This window comes from Thalia democratica, chromosome 6 (genome assembly GCF_965202585.1).
Source record: "Thalia democratica chromosome 6, ktThaDemo2.hap1.1, whole genome shotgun sequence".
NCBI classification, from domain to species: domain Eukaryota; kingdom Metazoa; phylum Chordata; class Thaliacea; order Salpida; family Salpidae; genus Thalia; species Thalia democratica.
In genome coordinates this window covers 29979919-30007165 of record NC_139170.1, presented here as the reverse complement: position 1 = coordinate 30007165, position 27247 = coordinate 29979919, and the positions used below count along the sequence as shown (strand labels likewise).

The 27247-nt window shown below is 26.7% G+C and overlaps 1 protein-coding gene across 1 annotated transcript; it reads right to left on the bottom strand.

Moving 5' to 3' along the window:
• Positions 1-12872: 12872 nt before the first annotated feature.
• Positions 12873-23068, bottom strand: LOC145838942 (cysteine protease ATG4C-like). The gene is made up of 10 exons (XM_082946561.1): positions 22977-23068; positions 22670-22786; positions 20905-21018; positions 18698-18787; positions 17170-17277; positions 16990-17121; positions 16210-16353; positions 14570-14761; positions 14224-14330; positions 12873-13855 (listed from the first exon to the last, which is right to left on the bottom strand). Exons 1-10 carry the CDS (start codon positions 23047-23049, stop codon positions 13490-13492), a joined length of 1443 nt encoding a protein of 480 aa, XP_082802687.1. The 5' UTR covers positions 23050-23068; the 3' UTR covers positions 12873-13489.
• Positions 23069-27247: the final 4179 nt, after the last annotated feature.

Below are 27247 nucleotides of genomic sequence, written 5' to 3'. Positions count from 1 at the left end.
AAAAATCAAAACATTTTTTTTGTAAGTCAAATGAACTTTGAAAATAGCAACTTAAAATGTTATTTATACCTAACTTGGTTAAAATAGTAAAAATTATTCCCGATAAAAAATGTGTGAATAATAATTATTTAAACTTTATTAGTATATAAAAGTTCTTTATTTTCAAAATTTAATTTTCTATTTAATATTTTTAGATGTTTTGTTTGTAAACATATGTTTTAGCATAAAACAAAGTTTTACTATTGCGTTCGCTTACCAGTATGTGCTTTTTTATCAACTGCTGAATTTTTCTAAACTATAAAACCAAAAAAAGTACTAAACAGCTGTGATAAATCTGAAAATAAAAAATAAAACACGTGTTACTTTACTAAAAAAAATTTCCTGTGAAGATAAAACGTAGGCTGTATATTTTAGTAAATGTTAAGTTAATTAAATTTTAATTCATACTCGCTTAAACTAATTTATAAAATAAACCATAACCTAAGATTTTAAAGTTAAACAGTAGCTCTACATTTTATTAGTTATTAAAACACCATAGTTTTTTTCAAAACTGTTTAAAGAAACGGGTCGGCAAACGGTTATATCTCCATGCAAAAAGTACGAAGGGACACTTTTACACGAAGAGTCACTTTTGTTGTTATAGTCACACTATTATTTTCAAATATTTTTCACATAAAGTTACAGTATAACTAAGTAGACTGTAGAGTTTAACAAGATTTATTCTGAAGTTTTTGTTTGGTAATTAGTAAGCACATACGAGATGTTTATGTTAAAATTAAGTAGAAATAAACAACTTTTGTCTAACAACAAAAGCGGTGAATAACTTCTTACAATAAAATGTAAAACTTTAAAATGACTTATTTTGATTTAAAAATACGGTTGATAAACACGCTCACGCTAATTTTATCTATGTGAAACAGGAAACTTACAACAGTTTTTTTTATATAGTAGTAGTAAAATGTACCTATAATAAATTGGGTAAAATACTACCTAAAAAATTAGCAATCGATGAAAAAGTTTTAACTTAAATCAGTGTATTAAAACTAGTTTAAAGGTCTTTGAACAAACCAGATTTCTTTATTAAAAAAGTTTAACTTATCAGTCGTAATTTTAATTTTACGTTTAATAGTGAATTGAGCATTTGTCTAACTAGCTTGAGTGACTTAAGAAACAGAAATAACGTTTAAAAAACCTTTTTTAACGTTAAATCCTTTTGTTTAGATTTTATAAGTATGTTCACAAATGGTTTTATATCCTAAAGTTCGAAGATTTTTGTTTTCACGTTTGTGAAACATCAATATTAGTATTTCTTAAAAAAGGTCAACATCTTGAAATTTTATGTCTTTAAATCTAGTTTAGAATTAAATATTCATCAAATTAATTACACAAACTTATAAACAAAAAGTCTTCAAGTCAATTAAGATATAAGCGTTAGTAAACATATTTCAAAACAAAAAGATTTAAAAAATCAAAAATTTGTTTTAAACGTTATTTGTTTTTGTAAGTTACTAAAGCTAATTAGACAAATTCTTATCACAAAATAAACTTAAATAAAACTACGACTGTTAGGTAAAGTTCAAACTGTCATAATAATAAAAACTTTGAAACCTTGTTTGTTCAAACTTAAAAGTAAACACCGATTACAACAGATATTTCTTTAGAAGATAATGAGCCTTTTTTTTGTTTAAACTTCTTAACACAATAACTCGTTTCTGAATAAAACAAGATGTTTGAATAAAAAAAACGTTATTTTTTTTCCAATATATAAATATACTTCACCTAGCTTTATTTTTTACTGCATGCGCTGAGCTTTTTATGTTGCAAACATTGTCGACTGATCGGCAAAAATTTTATATTTTCAAAGGTAAGGGTGTTATTCTTAGTATCTGATTATGTTTTGAAGTTTAAAATTTATCCTTGAATAAAAAAATTTCTAGTTAAAGCGTTGTTATAAGTTTTAAAAAAAAAACTCTTTAAATACTGGGATTCTTTTTCTGAAATAGTAATAAACAATACTATTTTAAGACGTTATTTAAAAAAAAAAGAATACCAAACACGTTTATTAAAAGTTCAAAAACACAAAAACTAATAAAACTAAATATTTTTTTTTTCTCAGGTAAAATAAAAACATGAAGCTTTTTACACTTCTATTTGCTTTTGTTTTAGCAAAACTTACATTTTCTATGCCAAAAACAGCGAATGATACTCTGGTAATCACAAGACCAACTGTTACGTTTACTGATGGAACAACTGAAGTAAGTGTTGTATTCTGTTGAACTTTATCGGCAAGCGTGTATAAAAAAAATACAAGTAGCAGATGCAACTCTTATAGTATTTAAAAAGATTCACATTATATACTCATAAATTATTTCAAAACCTTATTTTAACTTCTTTATCTTGAACTATAAAAAAAGCGAAAAAATATACACTCTATTAATAACAAACGTTTTTTACTTACATTTTAAGTTCTACACATAAATAGCTAAGCTAATATGATTTGAAAAAAAGTGTATGTACGTGTTATTTTTAATAAAGTATATGTGGTATAAATAAAACAGTTATTTTTAAGGTATATGTAAGCAAATTAAAAAAAAGAAATTGGTTTGAAATTTTAAATGTAGTTAAATATTTTACTAGAGGCAATTTTTCATTCATAGACTTTATTTTTATTTACTCTGAATAATTTTGAGCAGAACTAAAAGAACTAAAGTTTAAACGCTTTAATAAATGTGTATTTGTTTTGTAAGTAAAACTTACAGTAATGTTGTCATTTGTAGTAAATACTACAGATGATAATAATGTAAAATTTTAACTCTTATACCAAAAATAAATGAATATTCTTTGGCTAAAGTATTCCAGCTTCAGAAACTTTAAAATACGCGTTAATTGCTACAAAAGGGTGTATTTTAAAAATAAGTCTGTAAATAAGATTTAGAAGTCAAAGTATTAAAAAAACTTTTCAAAAAGCATGTAACATTTTAAAAATGCATCTTTCCATTACTTATTTAGACTGCCAATGCATAAATAATCAATAGAAAAAAAACTAGATAAATTAAAATTTTGTTAACAAACAAATATTTCTATATCGTATGACTTAAACGAGCTAGAATGTAGGTATACAATGTTTTATAAAAGTTTGTATCATACATTAGATAAACATTTAAAAACAAATAGACCAACAACCAAGTTTCTGAACCAAGCTCAGACCGTTTAAAACTCTCAATCGCCAATTGTGGAGATGAGAACACGTTTGTAAAATTTCAAGTTTTCTTGAGCAAGCATCTCGAGCTATTGACAACTACCACTAAGCAAAGAACACAAAACAGCAGAAATAAAAGACAAATCGAAGAGGAGCTGGAAAACTTTCCCTCAGCTTATGACGGTAGTGAGAAATAAATAAAATTTGATTCAATACTAGAGCTATAATCTTTAGAAATCGGCTGTATAAATTAAGCTAATCAAATTAATTAAATAAATTATTTATTACTTGAAGTTTCGACGATAATACTGATACTAAAAGTTGATTAAGAGCTACTAAAACTACTGAGTAAGATTTCTAGTAAAAATTCTAAAATATTTATCTAATTAAACAGTTATCATAGTTACAAAAGTTAGCGTTACAAAACTACAACTATAATATTATTTTAAAGTTTTTACTTATTTTAATGCGTTTTAAAAGGGTACAAAGTTTATAAGTATAGTTTTCTTAGAGTAATAAACTTAATTACTGCAAAAAATAATAAAGCATGTATTTTTAAAAATCTAAACAATAATGTGTAAACTTTTTTAGTTACTAGTCACCATATAAGTAGTATAGAATACTTATTTTTATACACTTAGTTTTAAGACTGAAAATGTAAATAAAGTTGTTAAATGCTACAACACCAAGTTTCTAACTAAAATAAACTTGTAATGACAATTAAAATTCTTAAAAAACAAAGATTTAGTTTTTTATCGTATAAGATATTAACTAAATGGGTTATTTAAAAGTTGCTCAGCACAAACTATATATTAAAAAACAACTTTAAATATATGTATTTCGGCAAAACATTTTTTCAGAATGATTAAATGAAGAAAATATGGTATTTAAGTTTTTATATCAACTAATCTAAAAGAATTATAATTTCAAAAATATAAAGCAAAGCCTAATTTTTGCTGTATAAACAAACTTAGAAGTTTATAAATCCAACTATATTGACAAAAATACAGCTACAACCAAAAGTATAATCAACATACGTTTCTACAAAAATTCAGGTAACAACTTCGCACCTAACGAAATGCAGATGACTACCACTGCCATCAGGCTGTTGAGCAACCACTACTTGATCAATGAAGTCGAATTCACCAACATAAAACATTCTTCAGTGATAAATAAAAACAACCAAGTGCTCACTCGCATCGAGTTGCCACCTAACGGACAAATTTCCGTTACAATCTCAACTCCCAACTACCCATCAACTTACCCTTCCAATAGCAACGTCGCATTTTTTATTTGCACGAGCGGCGCATACTCTCTTCAGTTGGAGTTCACAGACTTTGACGTGGAGACTTCTTTTGACAGCGTGTTTGTCATCAAAGTTGATCGCGAAACTAACGAAAGAACTCTTGCAGCCTTTCCGTCAAATAATGACCATTTTGTTTATAACAGCGACGGTAAGGACCTGCTGGTAGTTCTGAAGACCGATTGCACGGGCGAGAGCCGCGGTTTCAGCGGAACTGTAAAAGTAACTGAGCATGTTTCTTCAAGTACGGTAGTGCCACATACGAACTGGCCGTCTTTTCCTACCGTTTCAGATGATAATTTGCCGGAAACCGACCAATGTGGTGAGTTAGAGCTAGTAGGAAACGGTATTGTAAAGTCGCCTGGATGGCCAGATTATTATCCGGTCAACTCTTCTTGTGTTTATCTGATGACAGCTCGAAACAATCGCAGCATCGACTTAGAAATTGTTGTTGTTGGGATTCGACTTGATGATTATTATATGAAAGATCATATCATAATCTACTCGGGAAAAAGTGAAAAGAATCCTGTATTAGCCGTTATCAATGGATATAACCAACTACACCACTTTATTACAAATACATCTCAAGTTCTTATAAAGTTTGCATCGGTACATGATAGTTATTTCAACCGTGGATTTTCCATAACTTACAAGGAAACTATTCAGCCACCTTTAAACCTTCCTAGTTGTGGTGGCAATGTTAAGCAAAGTGGTAGAGTTTATATTCCGAACTACAAAATTCCTGAAAGTATCGAGTGTGGGTGGACTTTACAAGCTGGTATAGGAAAAAAAGCAAACGTCAACGTGTATATCAACAACTTAGTCTACGGCCAATTCGTTACTTTTTATAACGGTCCCAACGACACTAGTTCTCTTTTCAGAGGTTACAACAATCTCGCTTATAATCAAAACGCAACTTACACTTCCGATAGCGAGTATTTGTATGTAAGGTTTCTTTTTCAAAATTACTATGAAGAAAGTGGTAATAATTCTTATCAATATTCTTCTAGCTATTTTGACTTTTTTGAAACAGATTAAATCTTTAATAACTGTTATAGTGTTAATTTACTTATACTGATTTTAAAAACTATAACAACGCTGTTAGATTTTTTAATCTGAGAACTTTACTTAAACTTTAGCATACTTTTAGTTTTTCAATATTTTAAGTTGTAAATGTTCACACACTTTCTTTTTTAGTAATAAATGCTCAAATTAGTTGTGTTTTTTTTTAATCTAATCAACATTTCATATTTACTGCTTCATATCGTGAGTTTTGATCTTTGTTGTAAAACAATTCTTTGTCTTTAAATCCTCAGTTGCTAAACCGTAAAAACCATAAATAAAATTGTAAAATTCGTTCAAAAATCTTGATTTTAGGATAAGACTTTAATAATGAGAAAATTTTACGTTCAGACTTATACAATTAAATTTTAATTTAAAGTATTTTTTATTGAACGACAAAACAGCGCTCAAACTAACTGGTCCTAAGACCTTTATATAGTTAATAAAACAATCTTGCAAAACTGATGCCATGTAAAAGTGTCTATTCAGAAAATCAAGTTTAATATCTTTTATGCAGTTTTGTTTTTTTTGTTTCGCATAAAATCTGTTAAAACCAAAATAAATTAAATAGTAGTAGAGTAAAACATGTTCCTTAAAAAATCAAACCGTCTAGTTTAGTGTGTGTATGTAATCTTTTTAGCTAGTTTTACTGAACTTATGAAACAAAGTTGTTTAAATAACAAAGTCACACAAAAGAAGATGAGCTAAATAGTAGGAGTAGGTGTCAGAAATACACAAATGATCACTTTTACATGACACCAGTATTGCACGAGTTTTTAATTAGTTGTAGAAAAGTCCTGGGACGAGTTTTTTTGAGCGCTGTTTTGACGTTCAATAAATAATACATTAAATTAAGAACTTAATTGTATAAGTTTTTTAAAAACTAAGTACCGCTTTTAGCGGTAGATGTTTATTTTTACAGCGATGTTTCTTTTTTCGTCTTTTTACTGCTTAAATAGGTGTTGCGAAACGACGTGAGTTGTACAGCAAGCCGATTAAAAGCAAGACCTCTGTTGCCAGTGTGCTATATTTTTGTTTTGTAGTTATGACTTTTTGTCTTCTATGCCAAGATTTTTGTATATTAAACTGTGTGTTAAAAGTAAGTTACCTTTTGTTTTAGATAAATTATAGTTTAACCTAAAGTAAATTTTAAATAAACGTAGATGTTGCATTTAGCTAAACTATCTAAAACTAAAATACTATAAATCTAAATGAGTGGGTTTAATTGAAAGATCTAAGAAAGATATGTTATCGAAAGAGAATATACAAGAGGCGTTGACAACCAGGACATCCTGAACAACGTTTTAGGAAGCAGATTGGGGAATCAGATAAGAGCAGAAAACCCCCGGCTCCGGGTAGTGAAGCCGGGGGCAGTACGTCAATAAATCAGGACTTAGGCAGCACTTCGTGTGGACGATAACTGCAATTAAATTATTTTATATTTTTAATGATATGAAAAATATTTTAAAGCAGTTACCTCTCGCAAACCTTGGCACTCGTTTGGTTACGGATTTTAGAATTCACTAAATTTACAAAAAAAAAAAGAAAAATATTTAGTATTGTAAATATGTTGTATAATAAAAAAAATATTTTTAATTTATTATACATAGTTTTAAATGGTAAACCCTCTCTACATTTGTTTATACTTTGTAAAGTTATATTCCATGACATTTAAATAAAAATTTAATTGTGCCTCAGTTTATTGAAACCTATGGCAATGCTTTTTATATTTTAGCCTCTTTTATATCATTTAATAAAATGAGGTACAATCTTTAACTTCTCACAACATTTGTGGCTTAAATTTCCATTTCAACTCAATAAATTTATTATTTTCAGCTAATTTGTCCCATGCTTACATGATATCAAATTTGTCTTGCATGAAATTATACAAGTTAGATCTTATGTGGGCAAGGAACAAAGTAGAAAAATAAACTGTGTACACATAAACACTATTTATTAAAAAAAAATCAAATATAAGTACAACTTAATTGAAAAATATTTTTGTAAACAAAAAAAGTGGGAAAGTTCCCAAGCTGTGTTTAATCAAATGCATTATCAGGGTTCGTGCGCGAAATTCCTTTTCATTTAGCCTGACATTTTTTCAAAGTAGAAAAAATCACCTTCAGAAGGCATTTTAGGTATCGGGGGGTCTCAATTAGCAAATTAACACAATAATAGTATTCACAAAACTACTTTTAAAGAAAATAAAAATATAAATGAACTATTTTTCAACATCTATCAATCGCTTACCCAGCAATTTGAATATTTTTAACTGGTCATTGTAATTTCTGCTTCAATAAACTCATACCTTTATTAAATTTTGGGGCTTAGTTACATCCACCTATATCACCCATATACAGGGTTCGTGTCAATTAGTACTTGAATTCGTCAATTATAAGTTACATGACTGGACCAGAAGCTTTTATTAAAACAGAAATGTGAATAAGTCTGTAAAAGAAAAACAAAATGTAATTAAACACATCTCTCAAAAACTTTGTTATCATTAAAGCATCTTAATTTTTAAAATAACTAATTAAGCTAATCATGATATTACATAAGTTATTTCAAAGAATCCTTTTAAACGAATACATAAAGATAAGTATTAAACACATGATCTGGACTCTAAAACTTATCTTTCCATTAACAACATAATTTTGAAAACAATAAGTTTATCATATACCTGTTTTTAAAATACATGCTTTTATCACTTAACTTAAACTTTTTAAATAAAAAAAATAAATTTTAAAATAAGCTTCATTTTGCTAAGTAAAATTATCTAAGCGTTATAATAAACTGAAACATTTAAAAAGAATAAAATAAAAGTTACTATCAACTCATTAACTTGCAAAATATGATTCTACTACTTATGAAACTTATACCTTTAGGCTAAGTTTTAGTCTTGTGAATATCTCTAATAACTTTGAATGAACAGAAAATAAAATATATGAGTAAACTGCTAAGAGTTTTAATCTAAAAAGTATTTGGTATAAAGCCTTTATATTAGAAATTAAAACAGTTTAACCAACTAAGCTCTGAAAAACAAAGCTCATGTAAACAAATTCAGAAACACAGCTAAGATGTTGAACTAAACTGTAATGTTTAAACTGTACTTTTTTATGAATTTTTATAATTATGACGTATATAATCTACTAAAAACAAAATAATGAAGATTCTTAAAATTATTTGAGAGATTTAACAAAAGGTTTTAAGCACTTATTTTTACAAATACTGACTGATTTTGTCTTTAATAATTAATCTTTATTTAGAAATAAATTTACATCTCAATTTATTCTTAATTAAAAAAACTTCATGAATTTGAACTGACAAAAACTGAGATTCTCAAATTTTTAAACATAAAAACTGATTTAGCCTGACGTTTTTCAACTTTTTTTCAAAAAAACTGATTTAGCCTGACGCGCACGAACCCTGATTATAGAAAACAGCCAATATAGTAAGTATACCTGCTACCTCTTGTTTAATTGCGCACTTTTGCTGTGAACGCAATGTATGTAGATTCGCGAGAGGTGACTGTAAAAATAAAAACTATAACATCGCAAAATTTAACAACTATTTTTATACATAATTAGAAAATCAATAATAACTTATTTTGCGATATATTTATAAAGTGAAATAAACCCTCCGAACAAAACTGACTTTTCGTACAAAACAGACCCTTCCGTAAATAGTAGATTTACTTGTTTTTTTTTTTAAATACAGTATGTTTTGTAGTAAACTAAACAATTCATTTTTATGTTTAAAAACTTTATAACAAAATTATCAAATATACAAACTATAACTATATTTTTAAGCATGTTAAGTATTTTGTCATCATAATAATTTTGGTTCATAACTTTTGTTTGCAATAGTCAACTCAATTTATTAAGCACATGCATTCTAATTTTATGACAGCATTGCTAGTTTGGTGTAACAAAAAAAAAGTATACAAATATTTTATGTTGTAATAGTAAGTTTTAAATAACTTAAAGTATGTAAATTTATAGATTTGGTTGAAATGACTGCGAAAATTCTATTGTGCTAGAGCAGGGTTTCCCATACTTTTCTTCAAATGGCCCCCTTTAAAGAAATTAAAAAAGCTATGGACCCCTCCAACAAGACTATTCAAAAACCTACCACTAAAAATTGCTCTTCATCATCAACTCCAGAATATCTAGTGTAAGTTTTGAAATTATTAATAAAAACACCTAAGACGATTTTTTAGGTCTTCATCTGCAACTCAAGTATATCTAGTGTAAGTTTTAAATTATGACCTCATGGCCCCCCTCTGGCTCCTTTACTGCTCGTGGCCCCCTGAGTATCTGTCATGGCCCCCAAGGGAGCCGCTTGGCCCGCTTTGGGAAACCCTGTGTTAGAGCATAAATGATTAATCACTAATCAGTCAGTTAATCACACATGGTTGCCAAATGTTTTTGGGCAAAATTTCTCCAGGTTTTTAAAAGTACACATTTTTGGGTCTATTTTTAGTTTTAAGTTAAATTAAAAATTCTGTTAAATAGTATAAAAAATTAAAAAAACACTGTAAAGCTACGTCAAATGTGTTTTTTAATAAAAAAAATTTGATGATGACAAAAATTTTTATTTATATGGTAGACTTTTTGAGTCAAATCAAAATTTTTCTACTTAACATGTAAAAATTCCTGTTTTTTTCAAAATTTCTCAAATTCCAGGTTTTTTAGCAGCCCTGATCACAGTAATTGTGTACTATAAGAAATCTGAAGTATTGATTTAAGTAAACAATAAAGGTGAATTAAAGAAATATAACAAAATTACAATAAAAAGTATTTAAAAAAAATTAAAGTTGTTTGATAGTTAATTACTTCTTATTTATATTAATAAATATGATATGTTTTGGTTTCAAGAAAACAAATAGAGAGATCTCAACTGCTGGAGGAGAAGTAATATATTTATTCTTTCAAAAATTTATTTTACAAACTAAGTTTCGGTCAAAGACCTCTTCAGTGCTTAAATAAATCTAAAAAAAGATATGTGACAGTCATGGAAAATAGCAATTGAACAATTAAATTAAGATAAAAACAAAATATTACTGAAAATTTTTACTTAAGAAGCTAAACAAATCAAATTTTAATATTAAGACTGAGTTTTTGTAGGAGTTTAAATTTTTAGCTAAGTTTTAAAATCAATATAACAACAATACTAACAATAATCAAAGCTGTATGTAGCTTTCTTTTATCTTCTAAATAATTTACAGACTAAACATTGCTTAAGTAAAAGTGTAATTAATGAAATGTAATTAAAATAATCCACACCAATTTCAATTAAATTTTAAGCTCATTTCATTAATTACACTTTTACTTAAGCAATGTTTAGTCTGTAAATTATTTAGAAGATAAAAGAAAGCTACATACAGCTTTGATTATTGTTAGTATTGTTGTTATATTGATTTTAAAACTTAGCTAAAAATTTAAACTCCTACAAAAACTCAGTCTTAATATTAAAATTTGATTTGTTTAGCTTCTTAAGTAAAAATTTTCAGTAATATTTTGTTTTTATCTTAATTTAATTGTTCAATTGCTATTTTCCATGACTGTCACATATCTTTTTTTAGATTTATTTAAGCACTGAAGAGGTCTTTGACCGAAACTTAGTTTGTAAAATAAATTTTTGAAAGAATAAATATATTAATAAATATGATTTAAAGCAATTTTATAGTCTTTTAGTTGATAAAATCTTTTAGACATAATTAATATTAATTTGAGCAGAATATAATTAAACGATAATCAATTGCTCGAAACGCATTTGATTAGTTAGAGTTATAGTAAGGTATTACGCCTAACTTGAACTTTTACATTACTGTGTTTGAAAAGTGTACAGAAGTTAAATTGTATAACATCTACTTTACTGCATGTTAAAGAAATTCCTAAACGTTGCTATCTTTTAAGAATTAACCGGTATCTAAGATATGCATACCATGCAAAAATTATCAGGTTATTTTTAAATATAAAATATTCAACTATCTGAGATAAGATAGTAGGTCATTAAATATTTTTCAGAAAAGCAAGGACAGTCGGAAACTTCATGAAAACTTTTAGTATTCAAGAATTGCATTTTGTCAGAGGCGCGTTTCTTATGAACTTTACAATTTTCAGGGTTGCCACTCTTTGAGTCACAAAATCTTCCCTGAGTGACTAGAAACATCCCTGAGTTTTTTTAAATCCTTTTTTTTTTTGCTTCTGGCGCAAATTACTAATACCTCCAGCTCATTTTTCTTCTTTAATTATAAAAGGAAGGTTGTATGTGTATGCTTCTGCACTAAACTTATGAAAAAAAAACTGTTTTCAAACATTCAACGTTAAAAGGTTAAATCAATAGAGAGTAAAAACAAAATTTTGTGTATACTTGTTAGTTAATTTTATACACAATAGAAAATTGTTTAATTTTTTTTGACATTTTAATTCAAACACTTTAATTATTCTATAATAATAACTATTTTTTACTCATATTTTAAATAGTTTAGAAAGAAAATCTGTAAAAAAAAACTGTAAAATATACTGAAATATTCACATTAAAAAATTAATTACCACTACAGCTATTTTTATTTTATTACAAAATCTAACCTCTAATGTAAAAGTAAAACAACACTAATTTATACTCATTTTTGATTTTTTTACTGAAAACAAGTAGTTGTAAACAAATAACTTTGTTTTTAAAATAAGGACTTATAGTACAACATAGTTTTATTAAACTACATAAGTGACTAAAAACAAAAAGTTTGTTAGAACTTTTCATTAAGCACAACTTTTATTTCTCTAAGCTGTTTATTTTCGTTAAACTTTAGTCATGATAAAAATAAATTTAAAACTTAAAAAATAATACAATTTTAATTAATTCTAAGAATATTAAAGAACTAGCCGCAAGACTAAAAAAATTATAAATAAACACTTAAACATAAATTAAATTTTTTGAACAAAATTTTGAAACTGGATTAACTTAATCTCATTCTAGATCAAAAAAAAATCTTTTAAAATCTTAAACTTCCCTGAAAAATCAAAACTGCCCTGAATTCCCTGAGTTAAGAAAAATCAAAATTCCCTGAGATTTTCTATAATTTGAAAATTCCCTGAGTTTCCTGAGTTTGTGGCAACCCTGATTTTTAAACAAATGTAAAGACTTTTTTCGTATATAGCCTGCAAAAATACAACACAAAAAATAAATAACAGTTAAACAAGAATTATTTATTTTTAAAGAAATAATTTGATTAGATTTTTGTTAGAATTTTTTAAAATTTATTTACAACACACTTTAACTTTTTTCTGAGAAAATAGTTTGGTTAGAAAGTAAGAAAATTATGTGTAAATCTACAAAAAGATTAACTTAAACACTGCATAAGCACTTTATGTATATATGTATAATTAATAAAAAACTCATCAACTTGCTCTGATAACTTATGCTGGTGAAGAGAAGAATATTAGTGGCACCAAAACAAATTCGATAAATAAAAAAAGACTACAAATTTTCTATTTTTATCAGCTACCGTTGCATAAAAAAACTAATAAAAACTTTATGAGGTTTTAATTTCTTTAGTTAGAAATTTTAAAAATGTTAAAAACCATATTAAACAATAGTAGTAGTTGTTCTAAACACAACAATCCTATCAAAAAAGTGTAACAATTTGAGTAATGCTGTATAAATAAATAAGTTTCAATAAAAAATAGTTTATGTTGTGCAAATATAATACACATATGATTTTACATTCATTCCAACAGATAATTTTTTTGCACAACTAAACTTAATAAATAACTAAGTACTTATCACCAACAACTCATGCTTAAAATTGTTAGTAGCATACTTGCTCAGGTATCCGCACAATTTATTGGCCCACTCTTCATCCAGTTTTCAATTTGATACAACCCAACATTAACGTCTTGACAAGCCAACACAAAACATCATCATTTGACATCCAAAACCTCAAACTCCTCGTACGACTCCTTTCCAGCCAAACTTTTTCCCGCCAACTTTTTTCCGGCCTTCGCGAAATACTTGGACCGGAACGCGTCCAATTTGGACTTTTTGCTTTCGACCTCTGGGGATTCGGGCCACTCCTCCAGATCGGTCAGGTCCGCATTGGTCTTCACCTTGTGGTCGACGTGGGTGCCGGGCATGGTCATGAACAGGGGGTACTTTCTCCTTTCCGCTTCGTTGAACTTGGGTCCGTTCATGAGCTTGTCGGATTCGGAGACGAAGTTTCTGAAGTCTTCCAAGTCGCGGCAGTAGAAGCCCAGGCAGCAGCAAGGATCCAGCTTCTTTGTTGAAATCTGTTCAAAGTTAACTGTCGTTTATTAACAATCTACTGTTATATTGTAAAGAAGGTCTTTTCAAAAAATCTGGCAGAACTAAAGCCATTAGTCAATGACTACTTATAGTTGGCTGTTGAAAACCAAATAGACTACAAATAGCTATCTAACTGCTTTTTAGCTTTTACAAACACATAAAAACGATAGTACATTTGGTTGTGCTTTTACAATATAAAATGAAGTTAAATCTTAAACAATCTAGTAGTCAAAAATTGCCAAGCATCAAAATGAAACGTTTTTTTAACTTTGCGTTTTCGGTACTATTAACTATACTAACAGTTTAAAACTTTAAACTCATTGATAGCATAATATTTCAATAAACAACAAACTTTTCTCGGTTCGTCGTTGTGGTACATGTGAAGACATCTATTGGTGAAATCTGCCAACTTGTGTGACTGCTGGCAGTAGTGAGGATCCAAATACAACATGCTGTTACCTGACAAAAAATGTTATTTGCTAAATAATATTACTTATTTGACTGTTTACTTAGATTATAACAGTGTTTATACAAAATGAACTCGCAACTGACTATATAAAAACAACTATTTTTTTCATTAACAATTTATGCTTAACACTATACTTTTGTACTAAATGTATTAATTTACTACTAAAAACAACAGGTTTAAACAACTGCTATTAAAGCATAATAAATGTTATTCTACCAAACGAAACCACCTTGAAAGCCGACAAAGTACAGGGAATGCTTGGGCTTCCCGCCGATGACTCCTATGCACTGCTTGAGTGTGAAGAAGTTCTGCAAAGTGGAAATGTAATCTGAGTTGATGGAGGTGGCACCCAGCCTCACCGATATGAGAATTATCACCGAATTGTTCTGCTTCAGCAAGTTCTCCACGTCTTCCAAGTAAACTGCATTGATATTGTTCGTATATTTTAAAATTTTGTGATTTTTTGATTGTAGGGGGTTGTTAAAAGGATTTGTTTTATTTCAATCTTGGGTAATTTAAATAAAGTAAAATTAAAACTTATAATTAAAGACTATAATATGTTTAGTTTATAAAATGTACCTATCTTTACATAAAATTAAATATATTAAAACATTTTTTATTACAAAATACACTAAAAAACTTGAAAAAATAAATTGAGACTAGTTTTCATAAATTTCCGAATCTATTTTTCTTAGTATTTCAAGTTGAAGAAATGTATTTGTCAGATGCGTGATGCAAGTATATATTTATATCAGGGTTATCCAAAGTGGTCGATATAGCCCTTTTCAAGAGCAATAACTAGTAAGGTCAAGAAAAATTAAATAAGTTATTATTAGTAAATGAATTATACTTAAAAAAGTAAGTCAATTATTTCAAGTGAATGCGAAGGTAATTTTGAAAATTATTTTAGGAAATTGTGATTTATATGAATGAATAATGTAATACAAGTATTTTACATTCAAATTTATAAATATATATTTTTTTATAAAGCAAAAGGATGTTTATTAAAAAATTAATGTGTAATGAATTAAAAAAGAGACTAAGACTGCTCACCTATTTAAAATAACGGACTTAAAAACTTACTGACCAGATTTTAAAATGAATTTTAAAACATGTTAATATTAAAAATTTAAAATAAACCTAAACAACTTAGTTTAGAATTGGTTCAAAATAAATAAAACTTTTACGTTTTAAAGTATAAACTAAATATTAAAGTATTTCAAACTTAATGTTAAACTTATTGAAATACAATCTATTTAACTATTATTTAACTATCGTGAACCAGCTATGTGGTCCTTCTTACAAGCTTTCTGATAAACTGTCTTTGTACAAATACTGGTTTACACATTAAAAAAAAGAAAAGTTTTTTAGCAAAACATGATAAACTTGACGAAATTAAGCAGCAATTAATTTTCATAACGAAAAAATTTGGCTGGAAAAAGTTTAAACATGTAGTAAAGTTTACACTGCTTATAAAGTTTAAAAGAAGAAATACTTGATAAGAACTGCAAAACTAGTTTGTAAAAGGTTTAAATAATTTTTCAAATATGGGTAATTTTTGAGAAGGTTTTTTTTTTTGGGTGTATTCTACTAAGAAACATTAAAAGTATATACTTTTTACGTAGTGAGAAAATATTTTATTTTTGATATTAACTGACTTTAAACAAAAAACTTTTTAAAATCGATTAAGTGTTTTTTAAACTTGCCAGTCACTGGAGTTAAAAACAAACCTTCCAAATTTTGCTTAATCACAAAGTCTAAAGGATCGGTACTTTTATATGGTGCAGATGCAAAAGTATTTTAAAACGCAACATATCTAATAATTATATCGAATTGAGCTCCATACAAATGCAACTCTGAAACACTCACCCGTGCAATCCTGAGCGACGTATACGAAGAGATTGTTGATGGAGGAGTTTTCCTCGCATTTGGCCAGGTCGCAAGCGTTTTGCAGGATGTAGGCCACAGTAGATGGGCCGTACCAAGTACCTGCCTTGTTGTTGAACGTCTCGCCTGTAATGTATTTTTGTTATATAATGTTAAGTGCCACTTATGTTTGATTAAAAAATTCAATCCCTTTTAATGTGTTTTAATATAAAAGAATGCATGACGAGCAAAATTCTAGTAGTTCTGAGTTATTATCAGTTATCTCATTTAATTTTTTTTACTATCATAATCTTGATAATTAGACTTTTAGAAGAACTTTGAAAAGTATAATTTTTTTAATACAGTTAAATTTATTTTTTTATTTACGAATAATTTGCTATATTTGTAAGTTATGAATAATCTTCTTAATAAATACCTTTTTCAAATTTTTATTTTTTACCATTATAATATTATGTAACCTTCAACATTTTTTTAAGTTTGAACTACTTTTTGCAATATGGCCTCTTAAAATGTTTTAAAGAACTTGAATGTCAGTCATCAACATAAAATATTGTTACTTCGAGGTAATAAACCGTAAGTAGACTATAAAAAACCTAGTTCTATTTCATGGCAAAGTTAAAACAATACAAGTAGTATACTTGTTTTAGGCCTAATATGAGTTTGTGAACACAAAAAATAACTTTATTATCAAGTAATGTCAAGATAAAAATGTTCAGCAAATTCAAAAACATTTTTTAAGCAATACTTTCTATTTAAACAAACCTAATCTAATAAGGTTGTGGATGCTGAAAGGACATTTTTTATTTGGTTCGTCAATGAACCATTTTATTATTTCCCTGTGAACTTTCGCCTCTTTCAAAGTGTAATTTGAAGATTTCCACTTCCAAGACCTTCCTATTTTTATACTGATTTAACAAAAACATTAAACTAATCCACTTTAACCATTATTAAATATTTTAACAGTTTCGTCAATGAACCATTTTATTATTTCCCTGTGAACTTTCGCCTCTTTCAAAGTGTAATTTGAAGATTTCCACTTCCAAGACCTTCCTATTTTTATACTGATTTAACAAACACATTAAACTAATCCATTTTAACCATTATTAAGGCCATAGGGGGGTAGAAGCCATTTTTTGACCAAAAATAACATATAACCTTATATTATAGTAAATTTCATAATCTTTCAGATGCTTTTTTTAGATTTTAAAAATATTAAGTAACTTTTTTTTTATGACCGGTTATATAAAAATATTTATATAAAAAAATAAAGTTTACCAAAACTTTAAAGCCGTTTTTCTCGAGTTTTTAAAAACGGGCTTTAAAATCTATCTTCTCCTTCATTTTTTAAGCAATCTTCTTCAAATTTTCAGGTAATGTTCCTTACATTATGAGAAAAAAACGTTATTTGTGAATTTTAATATTTTTAAAAAATAAAAATTTTATGACAAAAATTAAAAAAAAAAGTGATTTTTTATCAAAAATTTTTTTTTTTTTTTCAAAAAAAAGGTATTTTTACTTGAAATTTTTTAAAGTTACAAATAACGTTTTTTTGTTATTGTATAAAGAATAGACTGTGAAAGTTTGAAGAAGATTGCTTAAAAAATGAAGGAGGAGATAGATTTTGAATGCATTAGTCTTTTTTCGCCGTTTTAGTTTTTCCTTCCCCATAAGGAACCTGTTATGCGGCCCGACTTTGGCCGGTCATATCTCAAAAACTAATTCGAATTTTTAAAAACGGTAAAAAGCAACTTGAAGCTTAGTAAAAACTCTATAAAATAAGATCAACTTGTAAAAAACATGGCCTACCCCCCCTATGGCCTTAAATATTTTAACAAATTCATTTATTAAAATAAGGCTAACAAAACTAATTTAATTTTAAAGTTAAATAATAATAAAAATTAACAAACTAAATTATAACTTTATAGATTAATTAACATTTCATGTAGAGCATTTTTACACGGTTAATTTTTATTAGTTTGATTTTTATTTTTAATTAATTTGAGTAAACAAAGACTTTTTAGACAATGATCGTTTTTTATCTTAAGTAACTTGATTACTGAAATCGATGAATTTTAATATCGAATTGTCAGAAGAAAAACTCAGAAATTTTAAATATTTTCAATAACCTAAAGTTAAAGTTATAACATATATTTCAAGGATAAATTTTAAAACGTCAATGAAAAATACATATGCATAAATTTTTTAAATCTATTTACAAACTAAAAAAAAATAATACTTTTCAATGATACTAAAAATGGATACAACAAAGAAAAAAAACAAATGAAGAAATTATATAATCTGATTTGACTTGCTTTGATCTGAAATAAATAAAATACTGGAACACTTCTTTTGAAAAAATTTTGCAGACTACTTAATTCTAAATTTTATTAAAATTAACCAACAAGCCAAAAATTCAAGTAAGAGCAACCTTTTACCGATGTTGTTTATTTAAAGTAAAAATGAAAACTACCTAACAGATGCATAGTGAGTCCCTGAGCGAACATCATCTGCGCGCTTCTCAGCATGCAACCCCACCCAGTGTCAGATGTCAATGTCGATCCTAAGCAGTATATTTAATAACACAAGAAACTCAAACTTTTTGCAAAATCGATTTAAGTATAATTGAATAAAAACTTCTAGTTCAATATGATACTTATTATAACTGAGGATCTCATTAATATTATCAAACTAGTGAAACATTGTTTTATAAATAGTTTCGTGAATCAATGAATCAATGAATCAATACACATGGTTGCCACAGATCAAGCTGAGAAAAATTTCCTGACTTTTAAAAAAATATTTCCTGACTTTTCTAAATCAAAATCTTAATTTAAACTTATTCTAAAATACACAATCTAACACTTGAAACTATATAAAGCTTTCAATCTAATTTTAATACAGGTTAAAACAACTGTTTTTTTGCTGAATTCAATCACCAAACTTCCATTACATCACTTGAACCATCTGTGTATGATTGATGTATTTGCAATAAACAGCTCTATCAGCAAAACACTTATATTATTACCTTATAAACACAGCTTGTCCATTATTATTACAGCAAGATGTTTTCGAAATGTGGTCCAAGGCCAAAATTTATCATGTATGATAATTTTGTTCGGGCCATCTGACATGACTGTGCTATTGCACTGTCAGGAATTTTTTTTGTTCAGCTCCGCCCGTTTGTTACACAAACTGGCTGAGTAATTGTGCTTGACAGTGTGTAATGCCTATAAAATTTCAGCGGTTATGGTTTGTGACTTACTTACCAAACCTATTGATGGGCTTACACCACTGCTCTCACAACTTGCTACTCTGCCGCTGCTCTGACCACTTACCCCACTGGAGCTTGATCCAGCATTATAGAAAAATTATTGGATTTGGTGAACTCCTTGCCTTAAATTTTTATGTACAGCTCCATTTATACGTACAGTGAGTGCTTTTCTTCCCATATTTTACGGTGACATAATACATGAACACCACTTGCATTTAAACTTTTGTGTATATATCACAGTTTCACTATGTAAGTGTTCTTGCAACAGATCTTCAATACTAAAAAGCTTACAAAATCTGCCTGGTCAATTTCCTGACTTCCTGATCATGTGGCAACCCTGTATACACCTTTAAAATGTATAAAAATTAAACTATACACTTTGAATTGATTTTTGATAATAACTTTTTTCAAATACTGACAGCATCAAATTTTATTGAAATGTTTGTTCAAACTACTATTTTTAAAAATGCATGTTATCTATCATTTATACTTAACATAAAGGTTTGATCATCTGACTTCGACTATCAGACCACAAGCTTTTGGTAGACTGAGACCCAGGTTTCATCTACCAAAAGCTTGAAGTTTGTTTATCGAAGTTATTTAACATATATGTTAACTTGAGCCTATCCCACGACATATGTAAGTCCAGACTCAGGCTCTGGTAGACGTCGCCTATGTTTTTTTTGATCTACTAATATTTAGTAGTGAATTTCTTTAACATGAGTCTAATTCAATTTGAGTCAAATTTGAGGATTCTCAAAGATTTTGAATTACTTAGTCATAATAATAAGTAAAAATATTCAATTTTATATGACATCAAATCAGACATTAGTGAGACTAAAAATTTAATGTTGAAAATATCAAACTTCCTTCATACTTTAGGTATATTGCCTAATATGTTATGGCAATGAAAGTTGACTTACAAAAACATATAATAAAGCAACATGCTAGTTTCTAACTTCACAAGATGCTCTTAAACAGTTTTATAACTAATAATAGATATTGAATTTTAACTTAAAAAATTAAAGAGATGCTTAAAAATACAGTATATTTGTGATTTAAAGTGTAGGATGAACAGAAAGTCATAATTCAGTCTTAAAGTTTTGCTTTAAATTTGCAACATGTTTAAAAAAAAACTTTCCTTAACAGAAAAGATAAAAATTTTGCAAAAAAAAATACACGATATGCCATAAAAACATTAAAATAGATTTTTTTTTAATTGTCTTGAGTATCAACAAAATTGAACACTTGTGAAAACTTAATTTTTTTGATTACAAAAGATAATACAGAATGGTACCTATCAGTGGAAAATTAAAAATAATATTTCACAGTTATTATTCAACAGTTGTTAATGTTTTTCTATTTAAGATTTTTTTTTATTGTTAAACTAGTTATTCATAGGTTACCTTCTAAAACTGGGAATTCTTTTCTGTATGTAAACCAAAATTTTGATGAAAAATCTTCTAAAAACAATTGTTTTGCACTTGGTTCTTTTGAAGATGATGGAAAATCATTGTGCTCTAAAATAGATAAAGTTTGCTAAAAACTTATACTATAATGCTCCATGTTTTATAAGATTAACAGTTAACAAATTTTTCGAACAGAAAATTAACATATTTTCTTTATTGTGGTTTATAATGTGTTCTAACCAAACATATACTTGGCCAAAAACTTATTTTTCAGATCAGATAAAGTAGTTTTTAATAAGAAAAACTTGGTTTATGATTTTTTTTTTAATAATCTTGAATAAAACTAACTTAAACTAAACATTAGTTTTATAATTAAGTTATGATATAAAGTTCTAAATTAAAACAATTATAAGTTATGGACTTCAGTGCTTTGCAAAGTATTTGAAAAGCAGCAAAAATTTTTAATCAATAAATTTCTCAAACATCAAAAAAAAAACAAAAGGACTGGATATAAACCCTATTTTTAAGAATAAAAAATTTCTATCAAAAAAACTAGCATGAGACTTAAAAAAATCTAGTTTAGCTGGGTTTGTAAAAAAAAATAAAACAAAACTGAGTCAATCAGTTCTTCAAAAATCTCAACTAAATGAGTTATCCCAAGTTGCCTGAGTGTTTGGTAATCATGAAACTAGTTACTTTGAATAGTAGATATATTATTTTAAAAATAATATGCAAAATTTATCATTTAAGAAAGTAAAATCAATAAAATATAAAGTAGTTACTTTTTAATATAAACATTCCCAATAGTTTTGTTAGGTTGCTACTTAATAATCTACTTAATCTGCTACTTAATCTTGATAACCAAAAGATTTTTTGTGCACCAGGTCCTAGAACGAAATATTTTGAGCCTCTGTTTTGTCATTCAATAAACTAATAAGACAATATCATAAATAAGTATTAAATGAACAGAGAAATATACTTATGTTAACATTCTTTGTGGTACTCATTGAACCTAATTCTATAGTAAATTAGTTTCTTTGTACTGTTTGCAATTTACTGAGCTAATATGAGAAAACTGCTTCAGACAACTTTAAACGGTACAAATTTATTAATATAAAAACTTGTAAACCATTAACAAAAACAAAATTGGTCCTTGTTTTAATTACACACAAATTTGTTTTTTTTTACTCAGGAATGGCACTAGCATACACTAAGAAACCAACTGCTCAAGAAATTTTGTAGTCAACAAAAATTCAAAAAATATAAAAAAACCAAATCAGAAGATTTAGAAAAGATTTTTTGATTTTTTTTTAACAGGTATTTTGAATTTCTTACAGTTTTTTTTACCTATTTTTATTATAAAACAAACTTAAGATAATACTGTCTTAACTAATATAAAAAATGGGGAAGATACTGTAATGCTGTTTTGATAGTGTTTTAGATTAATGATACCAAAAAAATTTATTTTATATGATAAATTTTTTTTACCTAATAAAAATTTTATAGTTTTACATGTAAAAATAGTATAAATTTTAAGGTTTTTTAGTGTTTTTTGTTCAAAACTCCAGGTTTTTCAAGATTTCTTTTCTAAATTTACCAAATTTCAGATTTTCAAGGATTCTAAGTTTTTTTGAAACCCTGTCTAATGTAAAAAAAAAACAATAAAAACTTGTTTCATGAACTTAACAAACACAAAAAATAATTTGATACTTCCATTCATGATGCCCCAGCTTAAACTCAACCTTAATACTTTTATACTAACCGTCAACTATAAACCAGTTTTTTGAATAATCATCAGATGATGATGGCAAATGGTAACAAATTCCAAGCAGCCATAGTGGCATGTCTTTCTTCAAATTTGTTGCACCTCCGCCTAGCTCTGTTGTAAATGTAATCATTAAAAATAAAGTCTTTTTTTCAAGAACTTTTTTTTTGTTAATTAAGTTTCTAGTTTTGAAACTGAAACAGTTTTGTCAAAAGGAATAACACAGACAAAATACAACTCAGGCGAATTTACAACAATTTTACAGCATGTAAAGATTAAAACTTGTATAAATTCTTATTCTTACCATACTTCAAGTTGTTGAATGTTTCAAAAACTTTGTTCTTGATAGTGCTTGTTTTGAAAACTTTATCATTCATTGAACTGTTTCTATAAGTATGGTCTGAAACATAATATGGTTTATAATTGCTACTATTCTTAGAGTTTTATTAAAACTGTTAAATTTTTGTACATAAAACTAAACAGTTTATATAAAAAACTGTGATTGTTACAAGTTATTAGAAACTCAAAAAGAAAATTGTAACATGAAAGAGTTAAATGACTTGAGAAAAACTTGCTTAAGACAAAAACATTGTAAAAATTATGACCTAGGTCTATATTTTATGTTTATTATTTATTTGTATAAGTTTATAGATAAATTTTTTAGTTAGTTTTATGAACTGTTATCAAAAAGATGTTGTTTAACTATATACAAAGTACTAATTTTTGTTTGTTTTTAAATTAAATCAACTAAATAATTTGTATCAGAGTTGTCAATTTTTGAAGAAAAAAAAATCAGCCTCAGTGACTAAAAACTAGTCTGAGTTGTGTAAACATTTCAATAGTAAAAGTCAAAAACTTAAAAATACAGTTAATCAAGCACAAAATTATAATACTAGGTTGCCACTCTTTGAGCAAAAAACTGTCCTGAATGACCTTAAACTGCTCTGAGTCATCCTGCATTTTTTCAAATCTTTAAAAAAATAAAAAACTTTTCAAAAACAAAATAATCAAATTCTTTAGGAAATTTTTTTTTTAAATAATAAAATATACAAGTATATCAATTAGCAGCATAAGGGAAGGTAAATACTTTTTTCACAATTTGATTTTATTTTATGAAGATTTTACTATGTACAAGATGCTTTTTACATATTTTGAAAATTCAAAATAAATTTTGATATATATCCTATCAAAGTTAGAGGCAACAATAGATTCTTTATGGGAGGCACAAACTTAAACAGCAATAAACTAGAAATCTTTAAAAATATATTTTCTTCTACATTTTTTGAGATAAATACCTCAAACTTTCAGGAAATATTCCTTGCAATATTTAGAAAATTTTGCTCCGACAGAATTTTCTAAATATATCAAGAAACACTACCTTAAACTTTGAGGTAGTTATCTCAAAAAACGTAGGAGAAGATATATTTTTAGTGAAATAGTCAATTTTTGCTGTTTTAGTTTGCGCCTCCCATAAGGAACTTATTGTTGCCTCCAAATTTAAAGTTTGTCCTAGTATTTATTTAATCATTACTTTTTGAGATTATACCTTTTTCTTGAACTAAATTTGTATTCAGCAACAAATAGAAGTGCTAAAGAAAAATTAGCATACTAACAGTTAAACAAGAAGGTACAAATATTTTTTAGAAAAGACTTAAAATGTAAATTTACTAGTTAATTTTACTTAATACAAAACTTATCCTAAAATCTTAAAGGTAGCTAGTTGAAAAATAAATTACTTGAACTGAGTTGTGTTTTATAACACTTGCATTTTTTGAAACTATTTATTCAAGATCACAAACTAATAATCAAAAATATTGTAACACTTAAACAAAAATTGCTTTCTTAAAAGTAAAAACATGTAAATAATTAACAATCTACATCATTATAAAAATACTTGTACAATGAACAAAAGTAATGAGTAGCTAAAAGTATTCTACTGACCAGTAACAAATTTAAAACAAAATGAGGTTTATATAAAACTATTACTTCAATTATCAAAAAAAAATCAAGTTTCAAGTTGCTAGCCTAGATGATGAAGCAGTTATTGTAGTCAAGTAAAACAATAAATGGAACTAAGAGTTCATTATAAGCTGTGTATTAAAATGTTTAAAAGACAAAGTTTACATTATTTTTGATAAATCTTCTACTACACTGAAACTAATGTTTCCATGAGCTATTAAACACTTGACCTAAAACCACCATGAAAGACTCGTAATATAATACAATAAAGACTTTGAAATTTATTTTAGTTGAAAGTCGCAAGATTGAAACCCATGGCTGACACATTTACAAAAAAAAGATATAAATTTTAAAGCCAAACTTATAGCAACAAAATAAAAAAAATGTTAGAAAATAATCAAAACTATTTAAAACTAAATTTTATAATGAACAAAAGCTTAGTAAAAGTAATTTATTACCAACATTAAATTTATAAGTCCCATTTTTCAACATTAGAGAAGTTTTAACTTCTGCTAATCAAAAATAAACTGCGAACCCTTGAACATATGTTTAACTTAAGTGGGTGGGTGACACTTTTGCATTCCAACACTTTTGCACAAGTGTCACTTTAGCATAAGAGAACACTTTTGCACAGCCACTTTTTTGCACAAGCGTCACTTTAGCACAACGGGACACTTTTGCACAAAGACACTTTTGCACAGGTTGAAATTTTTTTTTTTTTTTATTAACTTTAATTAATATTTATTTTTACTTTCACTACTACCCGTAACACTTACCTTAGTTGGTAAATTTTATCTTTATTCTATTTTCAATTTATTTTTATTTTTCCTATTTTTTTTTATAATTTTTTTTAGGTATAAATATATGTTTTTTCAATCACTGTTACCCCTAACCCTTACCCTCAGTTGGTTTTTTTTTGTTTTTCTTTGTTTTTTTACTAGTTTATATTTATTTTTTGTGTAGTTTTTTTTTAATTGTAATTTTTCTATTTGATTTTTATTATCACTGTTACCACTAATCTTTAAACTTTTTTTTTTAATTAATATTTTTATTTTTTTTCTTTTTTCTTTTATTTTGTACAATTTATTTTTCTTTTTATTTTTTTTTACTCTTGTGCAAAATTGTCCACTTGTGCAAAAGTGTCCCCTTGTGCAAAAGGGACGTTTGTGAAAAAGTGACCTGTTACCAATTTATGTATTTGTCAGCTTTATAACAAACTAAAATATTTAAAACACATTTCACATCAGATTAGGTTTTCCACATGTATTTATTCCCAAACAAACAAATTTTAAGTAGTATTATGCAATAATAGTTGAACAAGTAACAAAAGGCTTTAGTTTAGTAAAATTCCCCTACCTAGAAATTTTCATTCACCTTTCTCTATTGTTTACTCCAGAAACAACATATATATTCAAAATCCGTAAGGAAAGGACTTAGGTTATAAAATTGTAGATTTAAAAAGTAAAAAGTATAATAACACTACAATATTTTTTTTCAACCATCAATTATTTAATTTTAATTCAAACTATTTGGTGCTGATATAGTCGTCATTTAAACGTCTCTGAACTTCAACTGAAGTATCGGAATTTGATTTGTTGACATTTAAAATTAAACTCTTGTATTTTGCCTGCAGTTTAACTTGTTGCTTTTGAACAGTTTTAAACTATTTTTTTAAAGTATGTGCAGTAAGAATTGAATTGATTTTCTCTTGTTGTTAAATACTTTGATAAAACCAAATCATAAATTTTTAGATAAGTAGAAAAGGATCATTAAACACAAATAAAGTTGTCATATAATAAATGTATTAATTTTTACTCTTTCCATTAATTTACAGGCCATCTTACTTTATAGATATTTTAAAACAACATTAAATAAATATTTGAAAAAAAAAGATGTATTGAAAATATACTTGTATCTGAAAGTGTTTAAAACATTTTTTTGTGATATTTCACTTTTTTTTTCTGTAACTACTAAAACCTCAAATAATAAATCATACAATGAAATTTGAATAAAAACTGATTTGAGTAATGATTCATCTTAAATTAGTAAATGCGTTTGTTAAAAAATATTTTCAAAATTTTAAGAAGTAATTTACCTGAACAACTACCCCTCATACTGTTTTATACTTTAACCCTTGTTAAATTTTAAAGCTTACAATATTTTCATTTACCTAAAATATTATACACTTTTATCGTACATAAATAGTTTTTAAGAAATGAACATATAAATAGCACTAATACATTATTAAGAGGACTTTATAACATAAGTATTAACAACGGCTATGTAATTTTAATTAATTATTTCTAATTTTAATTACTTTAATAATAAAAATGTACTATAAAGATAATTTTAGGATTGTACTATTTTAGTCAACAAATCTTTTTTTGTTATTGCATTAAACTACTGTCTTTGTAACTTACAAGTTTAAAAAAAGTTAAACTACATATTACTTTTTGATATTGTTTAGTTTTCTAAACTACGTTATTATCATTTTAACTTTTTATAACACGGTTTTATAAAAAAAAGTCTTTTAATAAACAATTATTTTGTTTTAAGTAAGTTATCAAAATTGTGTCTACAAAAATTTTGCAAAATTATAAGTTTTATCTAGTTTAG

Coding starts and splice junctions, on each gene's coding strand:
- LOC145838942 (XM_082946561.1), bottom strand. CDS start 23,049: ATGAATGATAAAGTTTTCAAAACAAGCACTATCAAGAACAAAGTTTTT. Junction 14,762..16,209: donor CGTCGCTCAGGATTGCACGG/GTGAGTGTTTCA, acceptor ATATCAATGCAG/TTTACTTGGAAGACGTGGAG. Junction 13,856..14,223: donor ACAACGACGAACCGAGAAAA/GTTTGTTGTTTA, acceptor AACTTTGAACAG/ATTTCAACAAAGAAGCTGGA.